We start from the raw sequence: 15997 nt of genomic DNA on the forward strand, positions 1-15997 counted from the left end.
ACGTACCTTCTTTATTTTATATTTTTATAATAAAAACATATTTTATATTAATCCCTCTTGATATAAGTAAAAATATTCTGAGCTATTCTGAAACTTGGCATATAGCATTTCTGTATCAGAATCTAACTGGAAATATCAAATCAGCATTTTTTAGCTATTTTTTCAGGGAGAAAAAAAGAAGGCATATCTTTTTCGCCTTTTCCAAACCAAATAAATATAATCCTGATTTTTTAGCAAATACTTATCTGATATTTTCAAATCTTGAGTTTAAATCCCCACTAGTAAGATCCTTACTCCTCAGTTATCATCATCATTATTATTACATGCTTAAATTTACACACACTGAGGTGGTTTATTAGCACCCATAGGATAGCACAGAGTGCCCATCATTAAGCTGGTACGTAAGGGTCTACAGGACCCTTTATGCCTTAAATTGCATCTCCTTAGAACAGGGATCCCATTTTATTTTGGTTTAGGTCATATTTAGCGGGGATGTTATTTAAACTGGGGATGAACAGTGAGGCGGCAAACTTTGCTCAGGTTGGGACGTTCTTGGTAGAAAGGTGAGAGCTGATTGTGAAGAACTGCAGATAGTGAATGACTGGCCAAAAAAATCGCTGATTAAATTCAGTGCAGATGTATGTGCAGTGATGCACGTGGAGAAAAGAAACCTAATTTCACAAATAAAACAAAGGTTCTGAGCTGCCTGTTACTATTCAAGGACAAGTGCTGGGTTATGATGAAACTGAATTGAATATTAGAAACCTCTATGAAGGAACAGGGAACAAAACGGAAAACAGTATTACTATTATCAACAAAACCAACACAGTTCTATATGAAACCACTTCTCTGCAAGAAATGAAGCACGGAAAACGCTCGAAATGAAGCAAGACTGAAAAAGAAATGGCTAAGGGTGTTTTCTGGAAATTTCTACAGAACAATGAGTGTCACCGAAAAGGTGACTAGGGAATGACTGCTTACTACCCCTCCTGATAATGGACTGAGATGCTGTAATGAAACTAGCCAAGAGCAAGTTCAAAGCCAACAGTGGTACTTCCCACAATGCACCGAAAACGTTTAAGGCAGGACGTTTAGGTCGATGGAATTTTTCACAGACCTTAAGCCCTAGGTGTAAAACGCATCAAGCCATTAAACTCAGGACGGCGCAGAAACGTGTGGCTCGGGAGGTGCCTGTGTCACCAGTTTCTGGACGCTTGGAGAGTCCCCTGGGGAAATGTCACTCTACGCTTGCCCTGTCCTGACACTGCTCTGCAGACACCTGCCATCAGCAGCCAGACGTGGGTACCGCTTTGGCGTAGGATGCGCTTTTACATTCTTACGGTATTACTCCGCATGCAGACGTACATGTAAGCTGTTCAAAGTCATGTATCAAGTTTCTTGGTCTCCAATCTAGAGCTCTTTATACTGCTATCTCCCCTTGAAAACAGTTACTAACATGCTTTGCATTTTTTCCTGAACGACTGCTCACCGTCTTGCTCTGTCAAGTGCAGTAACTCCCTTAAATTCCTATAGTCGCTCTAGATACACATTAAATAGCCTTCAAATATTACAAAGCAAAATTTACTGTTCTTAATGTCTTTATAAATGGATAGGTAAGAGCTAAACCAGCTGCCGGAGGAAGTAATTTCTATCTGCTCATGTCCAGGTTGTGGTCGCACAGTAGCCAAAGCCGAGCTAAACCCCTCACGCCACCCTCCTACCGCTTTCCCACCCGTTATCTTCCAACCCTGCCGCGTCTCTGCTTTTCACTGCAGGCCGAACAGCTGCCCCCCCGCCGCTGAGGCTCTCGGCACCGCCGGGCACGCTGCCGAGAGCCGCCTTCCACCCCACCTCACCCCTCAGGCGGCCGAGCCCGGACCCCCGCGCCCGGCAAGCGGCCTGCCCGTCCAGGCCAGAGGCCGCACAGCCCGGCCCTTCCCCGGTGCTAGTGATGGCGGCGGGGGAGCGGACAGAGAGCCGGCTGAGGGAGGGCGAGGAGCCGAGGGAACGGGCGTGCAGCCTGAGGCGGCCGAGGAGCCCTGAGGCGACCGGCGGCCGCGCGCGCGCGCGCGCGCGCCCGCCCCCGCCGCGTGACCGGCAAGCGGCGCCGCGCGCGCGCGCGCGCCCCCGCCCCGCCCCGCCCCTCCCCGGCGCGGCTGCGCGGGGCGGGGCGGGGTAGCCGGAAGCCGGAGCCGCGGCAGAGCCGAGGGAGGGGACGGGCGGCGGCTGTAGCGTCGCGCTCCCCCCCGCTTCCCTCCGCCGGGCCGGCCGGAGCGCCGCGGAGCCGCCCGCCGCCATGTCCAACATGGAGAGTATCCTCGGGGCGCGGGTCCCCTCCGTGCGCCCCCGCCGTGGGGCGGCGCTGCGGGCGGGGGGCGGCGCGGAGCCGAGCCTCCTCGGTCGCCGGTAGCGCGCCTGCGGCCGCCCCCGGTCGCCGTTGGCGCACCGGGGCTGGCGGCGCGGAGGCGGCGGTGCTTCCTTGCGGAGGCCCGGCGGCCCTCGCGGGGTGGGGGCCGCGGCCTGGGCCGGGCCGGGCTGGGCTGGGCTGGGGGGGAGGCCCTGGCGCGGGGCCCGGCCTGGGCTTGGCGCGGGCCGGGCCGAGCTGAGAGCCGGCGCTTCTGGGGCCGGTGGCCGCTCTGGGGCGGGCGGGGGCGGCGTGCGGGGCCTCTCCGCCCGGGGAGGAGCCCCCGAGAGGCGACAGGGTGCGGTGGGAAGGAGGAAGCGGGTCCCTTCCGTCATGGCGGCGGTCGCTGGGGGAGCGGGGCGGCCCCGTGGGGGACGGGGGCCTTGCTTCAGAGGGCCTTTTCCGGGAGGAGGGGGGTTTGCGTGACACTAGTAGGAGCTGTGCTTTCTAAATGTGGGGATTGCCCTCCGTGCACGGATGGAGAAGGGAATGGGAAGTTCGGTTTCCCTTTCCGAGGCGAGATCAGCCAAACTTAGCTGGGGGGGCGAGGAGAGGGAAGGCAGTGGGACCTCTCCCAGGGCTGCGGTGGGCAGGGGCAGCCCAGGCCCTGGGGCAGAAAACGCAGTTTGCGGTGTAGAGTAGTGCAAACTGTGCGCCAGGGACATCTGACGTGCCGTACATCCAGCGCTGTGTGTAGACCGGAATGGTGTCGGCAAGGCTAACTCGCCAGCTGTCCCCCCCAAACAGCGACCGCTGTCAGCTGAACGAACCCGGCCGTGTTTCCTGCCGTTGAAAAGAAGTTACAGGCCGGTGAAACCCTTATGGGCAAATTTAAACTTTCTCGCTGTGTAAAACCACCTTAACGCGCAGGGGCAAAAAAAGCTTTAAAGATTACAGAGGTCTCGGTGGGGTTGAAATGTGCTGGCAGTGCTCGGCATTGCCGGTTGTTACGGTAGGGACTGCCGGGAGTGCTGGAGCAGGTGACTGTGAGTCACGGGTAATGGTGTAAGTTTGGTTTCACTTGAGTTATGGCACATCGAGAAAGACACTTCAGGGGAGGAGCGAGTATGTGCTCGTCATGGGATGGAAGAGCTGTGGAGGTGGCAGGGTGAGCTCTTTCAGTGTCAAAGGTAAATGCCCCAAGTGAGTAACTGAGGAAGTTAATTCAAAACAAACTGCTCTGAAATGCTGGTTTGGTGTAATTGGTGTAAATGGGTGATGTCATGTTTTCCCTGGTGGTTCTGATCTCTGACCTGAGGTATACTTGAATGAACAACCTAAAGGTATTTTCCTGTTTGGTTTTCTTATTTGTCCTGTGGCTCAGTGCAACACACTTATTGCTGCTGAAAGGGATGGTGACCTGGGTTTTAAAGCAAAGAAACATAAATACAAGCAGCAATTTTAGTGTTACTGGTAGCTACCTTAAGAGATGTCCTAGATGTTTAGGCACAGCTGTTACCTTTTTGCAGCCTGCTTGTGATGTTTATAGGATAAGATAACAAATATATCAACAGACTTCCTAATGTCTTCAGGTTGCTGTCAGAGCTCTACGATGCATGGCTGGACTTCAAAGGAAAAAACCAGTTCTGGAATAACTTATCTATTTGAAATATTAAAGAAACCTCAAGTACCTCATAACGTTTGGCTTTATGTGCTTCCACTTAACTGTGAAGCATCTTAGTACTTGCTGCATCTTCCTCTTGGGATATCAAAAGGTGGCATGAAAGAAGCCTATAAAGCTTTGTACTTCCATTTTGTTTGAGAAAGACTGATACTGTTTGGAAGCTTTCATCAGCAGTATTTTAAGAGTGTGGGGGTTTAATTGTTATTTTTACAGCACACACTTCATTCTCTGTCAGTAACAGTTTAATGCAGTCATTCTAAGTCGCTATGAAGGCTTGTTCTACTGTATTCTTAGAGCTTTCAGCTTAAGCAGGACTTGAGCTTTTTAAAAAGAAAAGTTTCTCTTGCTGACTCTAAGTATTCTTTCCCCAAAAGTCCGATGACAGAGCTGTCGGGGACCCCAGAATCGCTCACATGACCCAGGGCTGGGAGGCTGCTCTGTAAAGGAGCTGCATGAGCAGTTTAAACCCGAGATCATGCTGTGCCTTGAAAGGGCAGCTCTGCCTCCTGGTTTGTACCTGGGCATGGTCAGCCAAGCCAGTTTGCTGTGACGCTGTTAATTTGTCTGTTGTTCCTCAATGACTTTTTTTTTTTTTTTGGATAGGGAGGTTCCAGGCAGGCCAGTAAACCACACTTCCATTTCGCTGAGAGTCAAGGACTCTGGGCGTGAGTGAAAGTAGCTGGCAGAGTAAGGCTGTCAGTTCCTCTTGGGGGAGGTTTGGTTTGTTGTATTTATCAGTCTGAAGTAGGTTTGATGTTAAATGGAGCCAGTTTGGGATCTGAACTTACTTTTTATGGCCTTACGTTTTGGAACCCAGATGATAAGTGGCGTTATAATTGTAAAGCAGCTTGGTAGGTCTCCTTATTGTGTGAATTTCAAGGGCTCACTGAAGTAACATTTTCCGAGTTTTAATATCGCTAATGGGGAAACACAGTATACGCTAGGTTTGGTAGCACTTCAAACAGGAGAGCAAAATACTGCGACGAAAGGATTGGTCCTGTTCTTGAATCCTTAACTTGCGCTGCAGAACACCTGTTTAATTTGAAGTTTGCTGCAAAGGAACTCAACAGGAACTCAAAAAAATGCGACAAAGAAGAAAAGGCTGAGAAAGCTAAAATTAAGAAGGTAAGCAGTGGGTCTGAAACAAGCTCTTTAGATCTATTGTTTACATATTATAGCAGGAAAATATCTGGCGGTTTTACCATTTTCCTGGTACGCGCACTAATAATATTGTGATAGACGCTTGTGATTTAAAATATATGACTATAAATCTTCCCATACTTATTAATAAATGTGAGGATATGTTCTTGTGTATCCTCTTGTACAGCTTGTGGCATTTGCTTCCTGAGAAAACTGTCTTGTGTGTGTTTTGTTAGAGACTGTTGTTCTCAAAGTTAAAAATACTTAATGCTTATCATCTTTTATTAAAAGGGCTTATGAAGAGGAACTTTAAAATAGTTTTTGAGTCCTTGAAGTAGTAAAGAGAGAGACTAAATTTATTTGACTGTATTTTTGTCCATGAAATACAACTGTACCAGCTGTATCTGTGTTTGGGTTTTGATACTGAAAATGTTTTTAGAAATGAGAAAATTATGTTTCTGTAGCTCTGTAAACCCTCCTACTTGAAGTGCATGCTAGATACTTTCCTTGGAAAGAAGTTAGGGGTTCACATCTTGAAAAAGTTTGGGGGGAGGAGGGAGGGTTTTATTTTCTCTTTTAATAGAAAAGATACTGTGATGAATTGATGCTTATTCCAAAAATGAAATGGGCTATTCAGAAGTCATGTTTACAAGAGGAGGGAAGGTTAAAATGCTTTTTCCTTTTTTCTTTTTTTTCAACAGGCAATTCAGAAGGGTAACATGGAAGTCGCACGAATACATGCGGAAAATGCAATCCGCCAGAAGAATCAAGCCATCAATTTCTTGCGCATGAGTGCCAGGGTAGATGCTGTAGCAGCAAGAGTTCAGACTGCAGTGACAATGGGCAAGGTAAGTCTGTTTTCACAAATCTATTGCAAGGATGAGACCTCTGATCTTCTAAGAAGTGACTTAATTCTATCTCTAATGAGCTGAAAAGGTTCAGGTTTGGTTTCAGATGTAGCCAATAGTAAATCAAGTACTGGAATCCCCCTGGCAGCTGCTCTTTAGAAATAGATTGCTATCCAGTATTGTTTTGTAGCTGATAACTTCTATTAGCTGTTACTATTCATGCTCCGAAGGATGCAGTGTGTTTTGCTGGTTACGCTGTTAAGGTTGTTTTGCAAAGATACTGCTCCATTTCCAAATACATAAAGCCATGGTGTAGGATGTGTGACTCCAGAAGTCTTTTTTAGCTCTGCTGTACTGCTCTTCAGCCAGAGAGTTTATTCTGCCATGTGATCTGTATACCAAATATATCCCTTAACATTTGACAGGTCTCGAGACCCACAAAAGTTAATGCCATATACACCTCAGGTTTTAGTGGATTTCAGCTCAGAATGCATATTTCAAGTGGTTGAGTCAACTTATAGGATTTGAAATGGTGGGAGCTATAAAAAAAAAAAAGTGGCTTTCTAGATGGCAATAGTCTGTGCCCTGCTATTTGATACTGTAGAAGCTCTGTGGATAAAGGTAAGAGAGCTTGGTAAAAAACTGCTCATTTTTCTTTCTTTGTAGTAATTTCCTTTACCTCATTTCAGGTAACGAAGTCGATGGCAGGGGTAGTTAAGTCTATGGATGCCACACTGAAGAGCATGAACTTGGAAAAGGTAAATAGACTTACTTTTCTTGGAGGTGCACAACAAAAGCAGAAAGGGCAATGGTCACACGTTTTAAAAAGGGAGATTCCAATCAAGAGAGAAGGTTTTGCAGTGAGGTTGGTAGATCCTGGAACAGGTTGCCCAGTGTGGTTGTGAAGTCCTCATAAATAGAGGTGCTCAGAACTTGACTGGACAGGGTCCTGACCAACCTGCTTGAACTGCAGTGTTAGATCAACTTCAGAGTTGATGCTGGGAGGGGGACAAGCTTCTGATCTCCAGAAGCTGCTTGCGGCCTTCGTTCCAGTGCGATTCTATTTTTGTCAGTTCAGATATATAATCTCTTGCGTTATCTGCAGGTCATTGATTTGATTCATATTTTTAATAGATATCTGCACTAATGGATAAATTTGAACATCAGTTTGAAACACTGGATGTTCAGACGCAACAGATGGAAGACACAATGAGCAACACTACTACACTAACAACGCCACAAGTAAGAATAGTAAACCTTTTTCAAAAAAGGTGATCTTAAATTATGTGTCTAAACTGTGTGGAGATGTCTGATTCTGTTCTTTCTGCCTACTTTGAGACATAGCAGCCACTGGAGCCTTTTCACTTTTGCTTTCTGCTTCTTTGTGATGAAGAGACTATTTCAAATCATAGTCACAAGTACAGAGGATCACATATATGTATTTTTGCCTATTTCACTGTTACATAGCAGGCTTTATTTCATATTATATCTTGAAAACTCTAACCCTCCTACTGAGTAAGCAGCGTTTTGATGAGTTCTTAATGAACTTCTGAACAAGAAGACACTGCAGCATTCGTTATCAAAGCGGAATATACTGTAAGAAAATCAATAGTTCTAACTCACTGATATTAACAAAATGACATTAGTCACCACCAAATTGGTAGTAGTATGTGCAATGGAAAGGTTTTAATTACCTACTTTCAATTTATGGACATGTGTTTACTAAAATAAATTCTTAAATGGTGCTTTACGTAGTTAAGAATTCCTAGCACCTATCCCCTTGTGCTATTCCACTGGGGGCTAAATGTGCTATTCCAACAGAAGCTTTCTCAGAGAGAAATTCAGTGGAGATGGTACTTTGTAAATAAAATAAAACTAAACCCAAATCCAATAAACCAAATCTATTGGAGATGGGCTTTTTTCCATGTTGTGCAAAGCAGTGTTTTAGTAGCTAATAATTGGGAGTTGATAATGCTTAAAATATTCAAGTGCGCGTTTGGTTTTTTACAGATAAGTTTAATTGTTTAGAAGCATTATTTCAGAAGCTAGAGTTCTATTAATGGGAGTTTAACAGGCTGAGCACCTCTACTCATCATTTTTGAGTTCATACAGGGCCCTCTGGTGGTTAAGCACAAAAATGTTCTGTGAAAGACATTTACCTTTAAATCAGTTTTGTTAAAATAATTTGTTTTCTCAAGACTTAACAGAAGAGCTTGTCATAAACTACAATATGCAGCAATCAATTTTGTTTTCTTTACCGTAGAACCAAGTGGATATGCTTTTGCAGGAAATGGCAGATGAAGCAGGGTAGGTAAAATTTTGAGTGACTATTTCTTGAATAAATCTTGGTTCCAACAACCCTTCCTGGTTAACTCGAAGGTCAGATACCCTTGTTTTATATGTGTTTGTCACTTGGAAGCAGAGAAGAATCACCATTTTCCTTTCACCTCTGGGCATCATTCTCGTAATAGTTTCGTTGCCAGTATTTCATTCTGTTTTCACTCAAAGCTACTGTGAATGTCAGGATGCAGGGGTGGTTGTGCAAAAGCCTAAAATCATAGGCTTACTTGTCATGTCAGGGTAGCGTTTTATTATTTACTTGGATTGGCTTTAGCATTAGCAATCCTTGCCGTGCTTCTCCACGATTTTCCTCTTTCTTCCCCTCTTACCACGCCTGTAGTTCTGCTCTCACAAGCTAGACATTGCAAAACGGGTCATCATGACATATTTAAGCCTTTGGGGTATACGGAGATATTTCAGAGAATTTTACTTGCCTTCTCAGCGATGCCTAAGTTGGAAGTGTCGCTCTGTTGGCTTGAGGATAAATATTTTTGACAAATTTTTTAGTAAAACTTTTTTTGAGTGAACTTTTTGTCATTCATATGTATGCCACGTCTGATAAACCTCTGTTAAACAGAAATCTTGCTCAGTCCCGGCTAAGCAGGATTTGTTTAGCTATTGCTAGTTATAATATATGACTTGTCTTCTTGGTAATGAGTCAGATTTACTGATCAAGTTGTCTAATTAGCTGGAGTACAGCGTTCATGGGATGCTGGTGGCCTCATGCTATCTCAGTATTGCTCTGCTTGTCAATTATTGTGCTTCTTCCTTCAGCTGTGTATGCCTGACTTGTTTTTTTTTTTTCGTTTTGTTTTCTCCTATTAGTCTTGATCTGAACATGGAACTACCTCAAGGACAGACAGGTTCTGTTGGTACAAGCGTTGCCTCAGCAGAACAGGTTAGATTCAATTGAAATCAATGTTTCTAGAGAAATGTGATATGAGAATTAATGCTTCGCTCGGTCAAAACAGGCTTGCTAAGTTGTAATTAGATTTTAGCTGTCCAAAAGAAATAGTGTGTAGTTAAAACAGTCTTGCAATCAAAATAATTTTGACAATACATTTGTCTGCTTAGTAAATCCAGAAAGTTTAGATGCTTCAGATGTATTTTTGCATAGTTATTTCATAGAGTTCCGAGCAATTGACTCTCCTGCCTACTCCAAATTTAATGAATCCAGCAATCTCCCACAGCGTAGATGAGGCCTTTGGGGTTTTTTCCCTTTAATGTGTGAAAGCTCTTACAGGACTAGTGCAAAGGATTCCACATTTGCTCTAGATGGATGGCTTAGAATTTCTTGTGCATAGGCAGATCCTGATGTCAGGGTTGCACAGATCTCTTGGTGAGTTGCTTTTCCCGTTCTGGGGGAATATATTTGAGGGAGTGGAAAGAGAACAATTTATTTCTGTCATCCCATCTTTGTGGAGAAGACTTTAGGGAGCCTCGTCTTAACTGAACAATGTTTGGGAAGCCCCAAGTATTCAACATTCTTTGAAAAGTTCAGTTTCACCTTGTACCAGGCCCTCTAAAACGAATAGACCTACTGCTATCTCACTGCAGCGGTTCAGCTGGCTACCAGCCTTGGTCAGTCAAGGCTGCATCCAAATAAGGATGCAGTTCTGTAAGAGCTGCTTTGCACTTGCAAAGATGATACATAAAACAACAAACAAACAAACAAAACCAAAACCCCAACCTTATCTCTACTTGCTGTGTTCTGAATCTCTTTCCTAGGTATCCACTGCTGGAGATAAGATAGCTGTATGGACCTCTGGTCTCCCCTGGTACAGCCATTCTTGAGGTCTTAAGCAAATCTTGTTAAGACTTGTACATAAGAATTTCATATCATCTGGACATGAGATTGCTTGACCGTTGCAGAACTTTGCAAAAATTAATTTTCATATTACTGATAGCTGGTTTCTTTGTGTTTTACAATTCTGCAGGATGAGCTGTCACAGAGACTGGCCCGCCTACGTGATCAAGTTTAAGTTAAACAAAGCTGCAGTTCTTTGTACGTGCTTTCAAAATACCCTTTCTGTAACTAACCCTTCACTACACTAGAAAGGTGTATACAGTATGGCTTAGGTGTTTGAATATTTGTAATATAGGGTACTTCACTCCTAGCTTGCTGCTCTTTCTAAATACATTAAGTAACCCAAAAATATCAGCTCTCTAATGTCCTTTTCTGTACATTTTGAAGTTGATATATTTTTCGCAAGCTTTTTTCACAAAATCAAGTTGATATTCTAAGTCAGCTAGTAATGTTGGTGCATTCTAGCTAAAAGAAAAGCAGAGTGTCATTGATATATATTTTAAATTATGAAGTGATTTTTTTTTAAATTATGAGAACTGTTTATGGTTGGAGAACTGATGTATTCAGTTCGGATGACTGTTGTAGATAACTTTCTTACACAGCCAAACTCCTGGAACACGCAAAGGTGGACAGCGTGGACTTCATGGAAAATACACTTGTTAAAACAAATAAGTGGACTTCAGTCTGGGTTTTTTAGCCTTTTAAAGCTAGGGTAATTGTGCTGAAATTAGTTGTTCAGTTAAAAAATGAGCTACCAAAAGCTGTTTTCATATAATTGGGAACTTGTACGGTGTCATCACTCTAGTACAGGAGGAATAAAATACATTTTTTCAACTCCTTGTCAGTTCTGTTGAATGTTGCAGCTTGCTTGTCGTTTAATGTCAAGTGCTGTAGCTTCTCTGTTTTGCTTTCTTCTCAGTCTCCTGGGGTGCAGCCAGTTATACCACTCACCTCTATTTCCACCGACATAACATCTAGTTCCTGTTAATAGGGAACTCATGCTACCCATTTTTTTTAGGTTCAGGCTCAGAAGCCTTATATGGAGTAACTGAAGCCTGCTTTTCTCCAGGCCTTACCCTGTCTTTGCTTTTAATCTAGTCCCTCTTTTATACGTAAGGGCAAGTCTCGTGATCACATTCCACACTTCAGTGTTCTTCCATGTATGAAAAATACAGAAGTGCTCTTCCTCGGGTTCAGATCTTCACGGTCCTCCTTCAGGAGTCAAGGTCCCAACCTTGTCTTCTCTAACCGGGGCACTCCCTTAGATCAGCTTTTCCTCCTCTGCTCTTCACAACAGGTGAGTAGTAGACGAGTAGAATAGGCCGGCTCAGTCAAAGGGGCAGGCTGCTAGGTGTGTCCATCAGTTATGTTGGATTAAGAACAGCTACTTTATTCTGTAAGGTGTAATATTGCTCTCTGCAGATAAAATAACATGATTTTTAATATTGCAGTCGTATGGAGAAGCTAGTTTGTTTTAGTGATCCCTTTAACCCCTTTATATTTCTGCACAGTAAGAGAGAATCTACTGGCTTCTTTCAGTAGCTTCAAACTCTGGCTGCAGTTGTGAAGTAAAGAAATGGTTGTAGAAATTTGTAGCTGAGGCTACTTGTGATGTGTTGTGATAAACAGTGATGTTAAAATTCTCTTTCTGACTCTTTCGCCTTGTTTTTTTTGTTTTATCTTTGTAGGGGTGAGGGAAGGTGTGAAACACTAGACTTAGAATTAGTTCTTAATTCACTGGTGTGCAGGATCACGTGGGTTTTCCAGTGTTGGGGAAATATTAAAGAAAAAAATACTTTGCTTTTTTTTAGTCGAGCAGGATTTTTTTCAGTGAAAACATGCAAAAATGATGAAACGTTTCAGAGCAGTTTCAAACTATATTTTGAATGTTATTCAAATCGCTTTGAAGGTTTAGCAGGATGTTACATACTGAAGTATTCAAGGCTACTGTAAAAATAAGATATGGAAAATAAGATAGACAAAACAACCTAAAATGTTGTGGAATCGTGTATCTCACACTGGCAGCCTAAACTAAAACAACTTGTTTAAAATGTGGTCTTTTCACTTGTTTACATTTATTTTCGATGCAGCTTCCTTTTAAACATCTTGAATGTTCCTCCTGTAAATAGGAGAAATTGGAAGATGTTTAAAAACCATGTACTCACAGCTGTAGTCTTGGTACAATCCTTTCAAATTATTAATAAAACATCTTAGGAAAGGGGCTATATACTACATTATTTTTTTCCCTAGCTCCTTCTGAACAATACAACAAAAACATAGTGGTGTATCTATGCAACCGGGTTACCCACAACTGTGGTAACTGCTTGTGTGTGTGCCTTTGCCTTGCTGAATTTACTTCATTTTTTTGATATTCAGTTACTTCATATCACGATAGGATTGGAAACTTGCTGTTGTGTAATAAATCCACATCTGAGTTTGCTTTGTGGTTGCTTGTTGATGGAGCTGTACCGTAAAGTACTGAGGTTTTCAGTGTTTGATGTTGGCCAACTTCAGCTAGCTTGTCTGGCTTATTTTAATGTTAAAGATGATGCTGCTTTTAGACTGTTCCTGGCTGTTCTTAAACTATTTGAGGGGGTAGACAGCAATTCTGAGATCCCGTGTATTTGATTTTTCTGTGTATGTTGCCTTGCCGTGAGCCTTGGGGCTTTGGAGGAATTGAAAAATAAAGGGAGACGAGACTGATTAGATTGCGGCAAGGTAAATGTTAAATAAGCTTATCTTACTGGCTATACACAGCCTGTTTCATGGTTTTGATCTTATCCCAGGCTTGCCAACTCCAGTACCAGGATAGATTTCCAGTGTCTTTTTTAAAGGGATTAACAAGTAAACATAAAGGCTTGATTGACATAATTAGTGTTACCTCTGTGGGACTATGATGCAAAGAGGTAGGCAGGCTTAGCTGACTTGGGCAAGAAATATGTGTTTGAAACAATGAATTTTTGCCCTGCTGGCTTCACTCTGAGAATTGCTGTGTATTTCAACGGGGCCAGGATTTTGTATTGGTTATTTCTGTGTATAGATCTCCTGCCCTCTCCTGGGGAAGATGATTTCTTTTCTCTTTAGAAGCACTTGTGTATGAGAGCTGGCGTTCGGGAAGTTTGAACAGTTACATTTCGAATGTATATATTTTTCTCAAGTCTTTCGGAAATGCTTAAAACTGAAAGTTACTTTGAGAGCAATGTTTGAGTTTCATATCCTTCCCCCATTCAGGCTTTCCTCAAAACACTTGCTCTTTCTGAACAGCTCTGGCTCCTCGCTCCTACATTGCTGGTGTTTCCTGTAAGTTGACTGTATGTGTTTGTAGAAGTTCATTTCACGTTGAATAAATTGTATGTGCTTTTATGTACCTTATTACCAGATAATATTTCAAAATTTATGGTTATGAGCAGACACATCTAAAGCGAAACATTGCTTGAAATGTTGCAAGATGGTTTTGCCCGACGTTTTTTTCCTTGGTTACTAAAACTGCTAGTGTATAGTAGCGTTAGTCTTCGTTCATTTAAATTCCAAAACTGAAAGCCATGAAGAGCTTCAGATGAAAGGAGAGGGAAGGAAAGAAAGAACAAGAACTTTAACTTTCTTGATTGCAATGAGATAAAATGATGAAGTTGCCTTTGTGGAGATCCTCAGAGCCAAAAAATAGTGACATTTTGATAAATATAATCAGCAACTGTGTACAGAAATAAATTCTGAAGCCGGTGACGTGTATAAAGAGAATAATTTTTGTAGCTCTGGTAGAGTTCGTTTTGAAAACTGCTTTACTTGTATGGGACAATTTGTAAATGTAACTGCAAGTGGTAAATAAAATTGTACAGACAAATTATTTCAGATGTGTTCCGAGGTTATATGGCCGTTTGCTGGCGGGGCTCAGTGCATGGATGAATGAGCAGATGTCGTAACGCCATCAATATTTTCCTGTGAGAAGATAATCAGAAAATTAAATCTTCACGGAGACAAAATAAGAAGAAAGTAAAGTGGGTACTATGGAGAAAGATTTGGGACAACAGTTTAGGGAGTAATTAGGATTAAATATAACAACATAAAATACGATCTATTTAAAATTTTGTGATTTTTTTTTTTTACATATTTAGTTTGGTACGGAGTGTATCCCTCGTGCTTAAACTTCTAAGAGGGTTTTCTGTCCTTACCGTATAGAACAAGGGGTCATGTGGAAAACTGGCAGGAGACGGTGTGGTTTTGAGTTTGTCCTGCCCAGAGCTAAAAACCTTCCATTTTTATTTTCCCCTTCCATTGTTGTTTGGGAACCAGCAGAGGGAGCCTCAAGCCTTGTTTTTGCATAGGTCCTACATAAATTTTTTTGAATTCTTAAAACAATGGACTTTCAGAGTCATCACTAGCTGGTTTAAGGAACTGTCTCCTGCGGAACCTCTGTTTCTGGACGGTATCAAAGCTCGGTAGGAAGTGCCTGTGTTGGGGCTTAGATCCTTGCCTAAGAGCTGCTCTGTTGCACAAAATACAACCTGGAAACAGGCTGCACAGGGCCATCAGCTAATTTGTGTCAACATCCAGCCATCTTCGCTAAATGCATGTCAAAACGTTTCTTTGCTGTCTTTAGGCATTAATTTGGGACTTGGAGATCTACTGTTAGGAGTGCAGTTGTGAATAACTGTGCTTAAAACTTGTAAATTGTTTAATTTGTAGTTAAGTCCTCTTGGGTTTCTTCAGCTGTTGTGTCGTTATTTTTTTTTTGGTCCTGTGATGATAATTCTGTTTTTTACAGAAGGAAACACACTGCGTGCTGATGGAAAATGCGTTTTGATAGAAAACTTCATTTTCTTATTAGAGGTGTTGCCCACGTTGAGATTTGAACTGATGAAGTATTTACTTTGGTTTCAGGGTTCTCTCTGTCCGTATAGCGCATTGCATTTTTTGGCTTTAGCGTTAGGGCGAAGGCCTGGTTTGAACTAACGGCAGCATACTGCTCAGTGCTCTCTTTTTTTTTTTTTTTTTTTTTTGTCAAACAATATTTTTTCAGTGAAATCCCAAGAAGGGTCAGTGGCCTTACTTGTATCGGAAGCAGCTCTCTTCATTACCATTCAAATAAAGGAAAAGACCGATGCGAACAATCTGTAACTAATTTCAAGTGCCAATTGAGCCTTTTTAACTTGGAAGAAGATGCAGTAAGTGAGTCTTACAGGCTTTCGCTTGACCTTTACTACTCTTTATTAAGAAAGTCATGCTGAATCAGCTGCGATACACAGTTCAAGATAGAAAATCAATGGGCCGTAGGATCCCAGCTCTTTCCAGTTCTTTGCAAAGCTTTCCAATGTCTTCCAACGGTGCCGGTTGCCGTGAGAAGCAGCCAGAACCAGACCGTCTCGCGGCAGACAGGCTGCTTTCAAGCTCTGGCCTAGACAAGGGTGATTTGGGAGAATAAAAGTACCTAAGTATCGCCTATTTCTAAGCTAAAGGATGGTTTACTGTTGCGATGGCCTGTGCATATTGCTTAGGATGTTCTAAACTTGTTAACTCGTGAGTGAAACAATCTTTTTGCAAAAGTACAAAGCAATAAATGTTATGTACCAACAAATATTTGTATCTGACAAGATAATAATCAGCTTAATACAATTTCCCTACTATCTGATTCATAATTCTTTATTACAATCAATTTCTGTCAAAATGAGCTGTCAGGGATAGTAAAACATTTCAAAACTTCATTTAAAGACACTCAATATATATTTTTTAACTCTTTTTTTCAAAGATTAATTTAACGTAATCCTGGAGTCTCTATACAAGATGTTTCACTTTGTTCTTATCACAGTCAGGACTTTGTTCCTCTTGCTGCAAAATGG

The 15997-nt window shown here is 42.4% G+C and overlaps 1 protein-coding gene across 2 annotated transcripts; it reads left to right on the forward strand.

The window, feature by feature from the left end:
* The first annotated feature begins 2201 nt into the window (after positions 1-2201).
* Positions 2202-14007, forward strand: CHMP1B (charged multivesicular body protein 1B). Of its 2 annotated transcripts, XM_076347071.1 has the most exons (9): positions 2236-2312; positions 5056-5153; positions 5870-6016; positions 6706-6774; positions 7151-7258; positions 8280-8323; positions 9182-9254; positions 10294-10361; positions 13395-14007. In XM_076347071.1, the coding sequence occupies exons 1-8, from the start codon at positions 2297-2299 to the stop codon at positions 10336-10338; spliced, it is 600 nt and encodes a 199-aa protein (XP_076203186.1). In that variant the 5' UTR covers positions 2236-2296; the 3' UTR covers positions 10339-10361; positions 13395-14007. The 2 variants fall into 2 exon arrangements, with proteins under 2 accessions (XP_076203187.1, XP_076203186.1); XM_076347072.1 differs by having other exon boundaries at positions 2202-2312; positions 10294-14007.
* Positions 14008-15997: the final 1990 nt, after the last annotated feature.

Source organism: Aptenodytes patagonicus, chromosome 9, assembly GCF_965638725.1.
Source record: "Aptenodytes patagonicus chromosome 9, bAptPat1.pri.cur, whole genome shotgun sequence".
Taxonomy (NCBI): domain Eukaryota; kingdom Metazoa; phylum Chordata; class Aves; order Sphenisciformes; family Spheniscidae; genus Aptenodytes; species Aptenodytes patagonicus.

Coding starts and splice junctions, on each gene's coding strand:
- CHMP1B (XM_076347072.1), top strand. Junction 7,259..8,279: donor CTACACTAACAACGCCACAA/GTAAGAATAGTA, acceptor TCTTTACCGTAG/AACCAAGTGGATATGCTTTT. Junction 8,324..9,181: donor GAAATGGCAGATGAAGCAGG/GTAGGTAAAATT, acceptor TTCTCCTATTAG/TCTTGATCTGAACATGGAAC.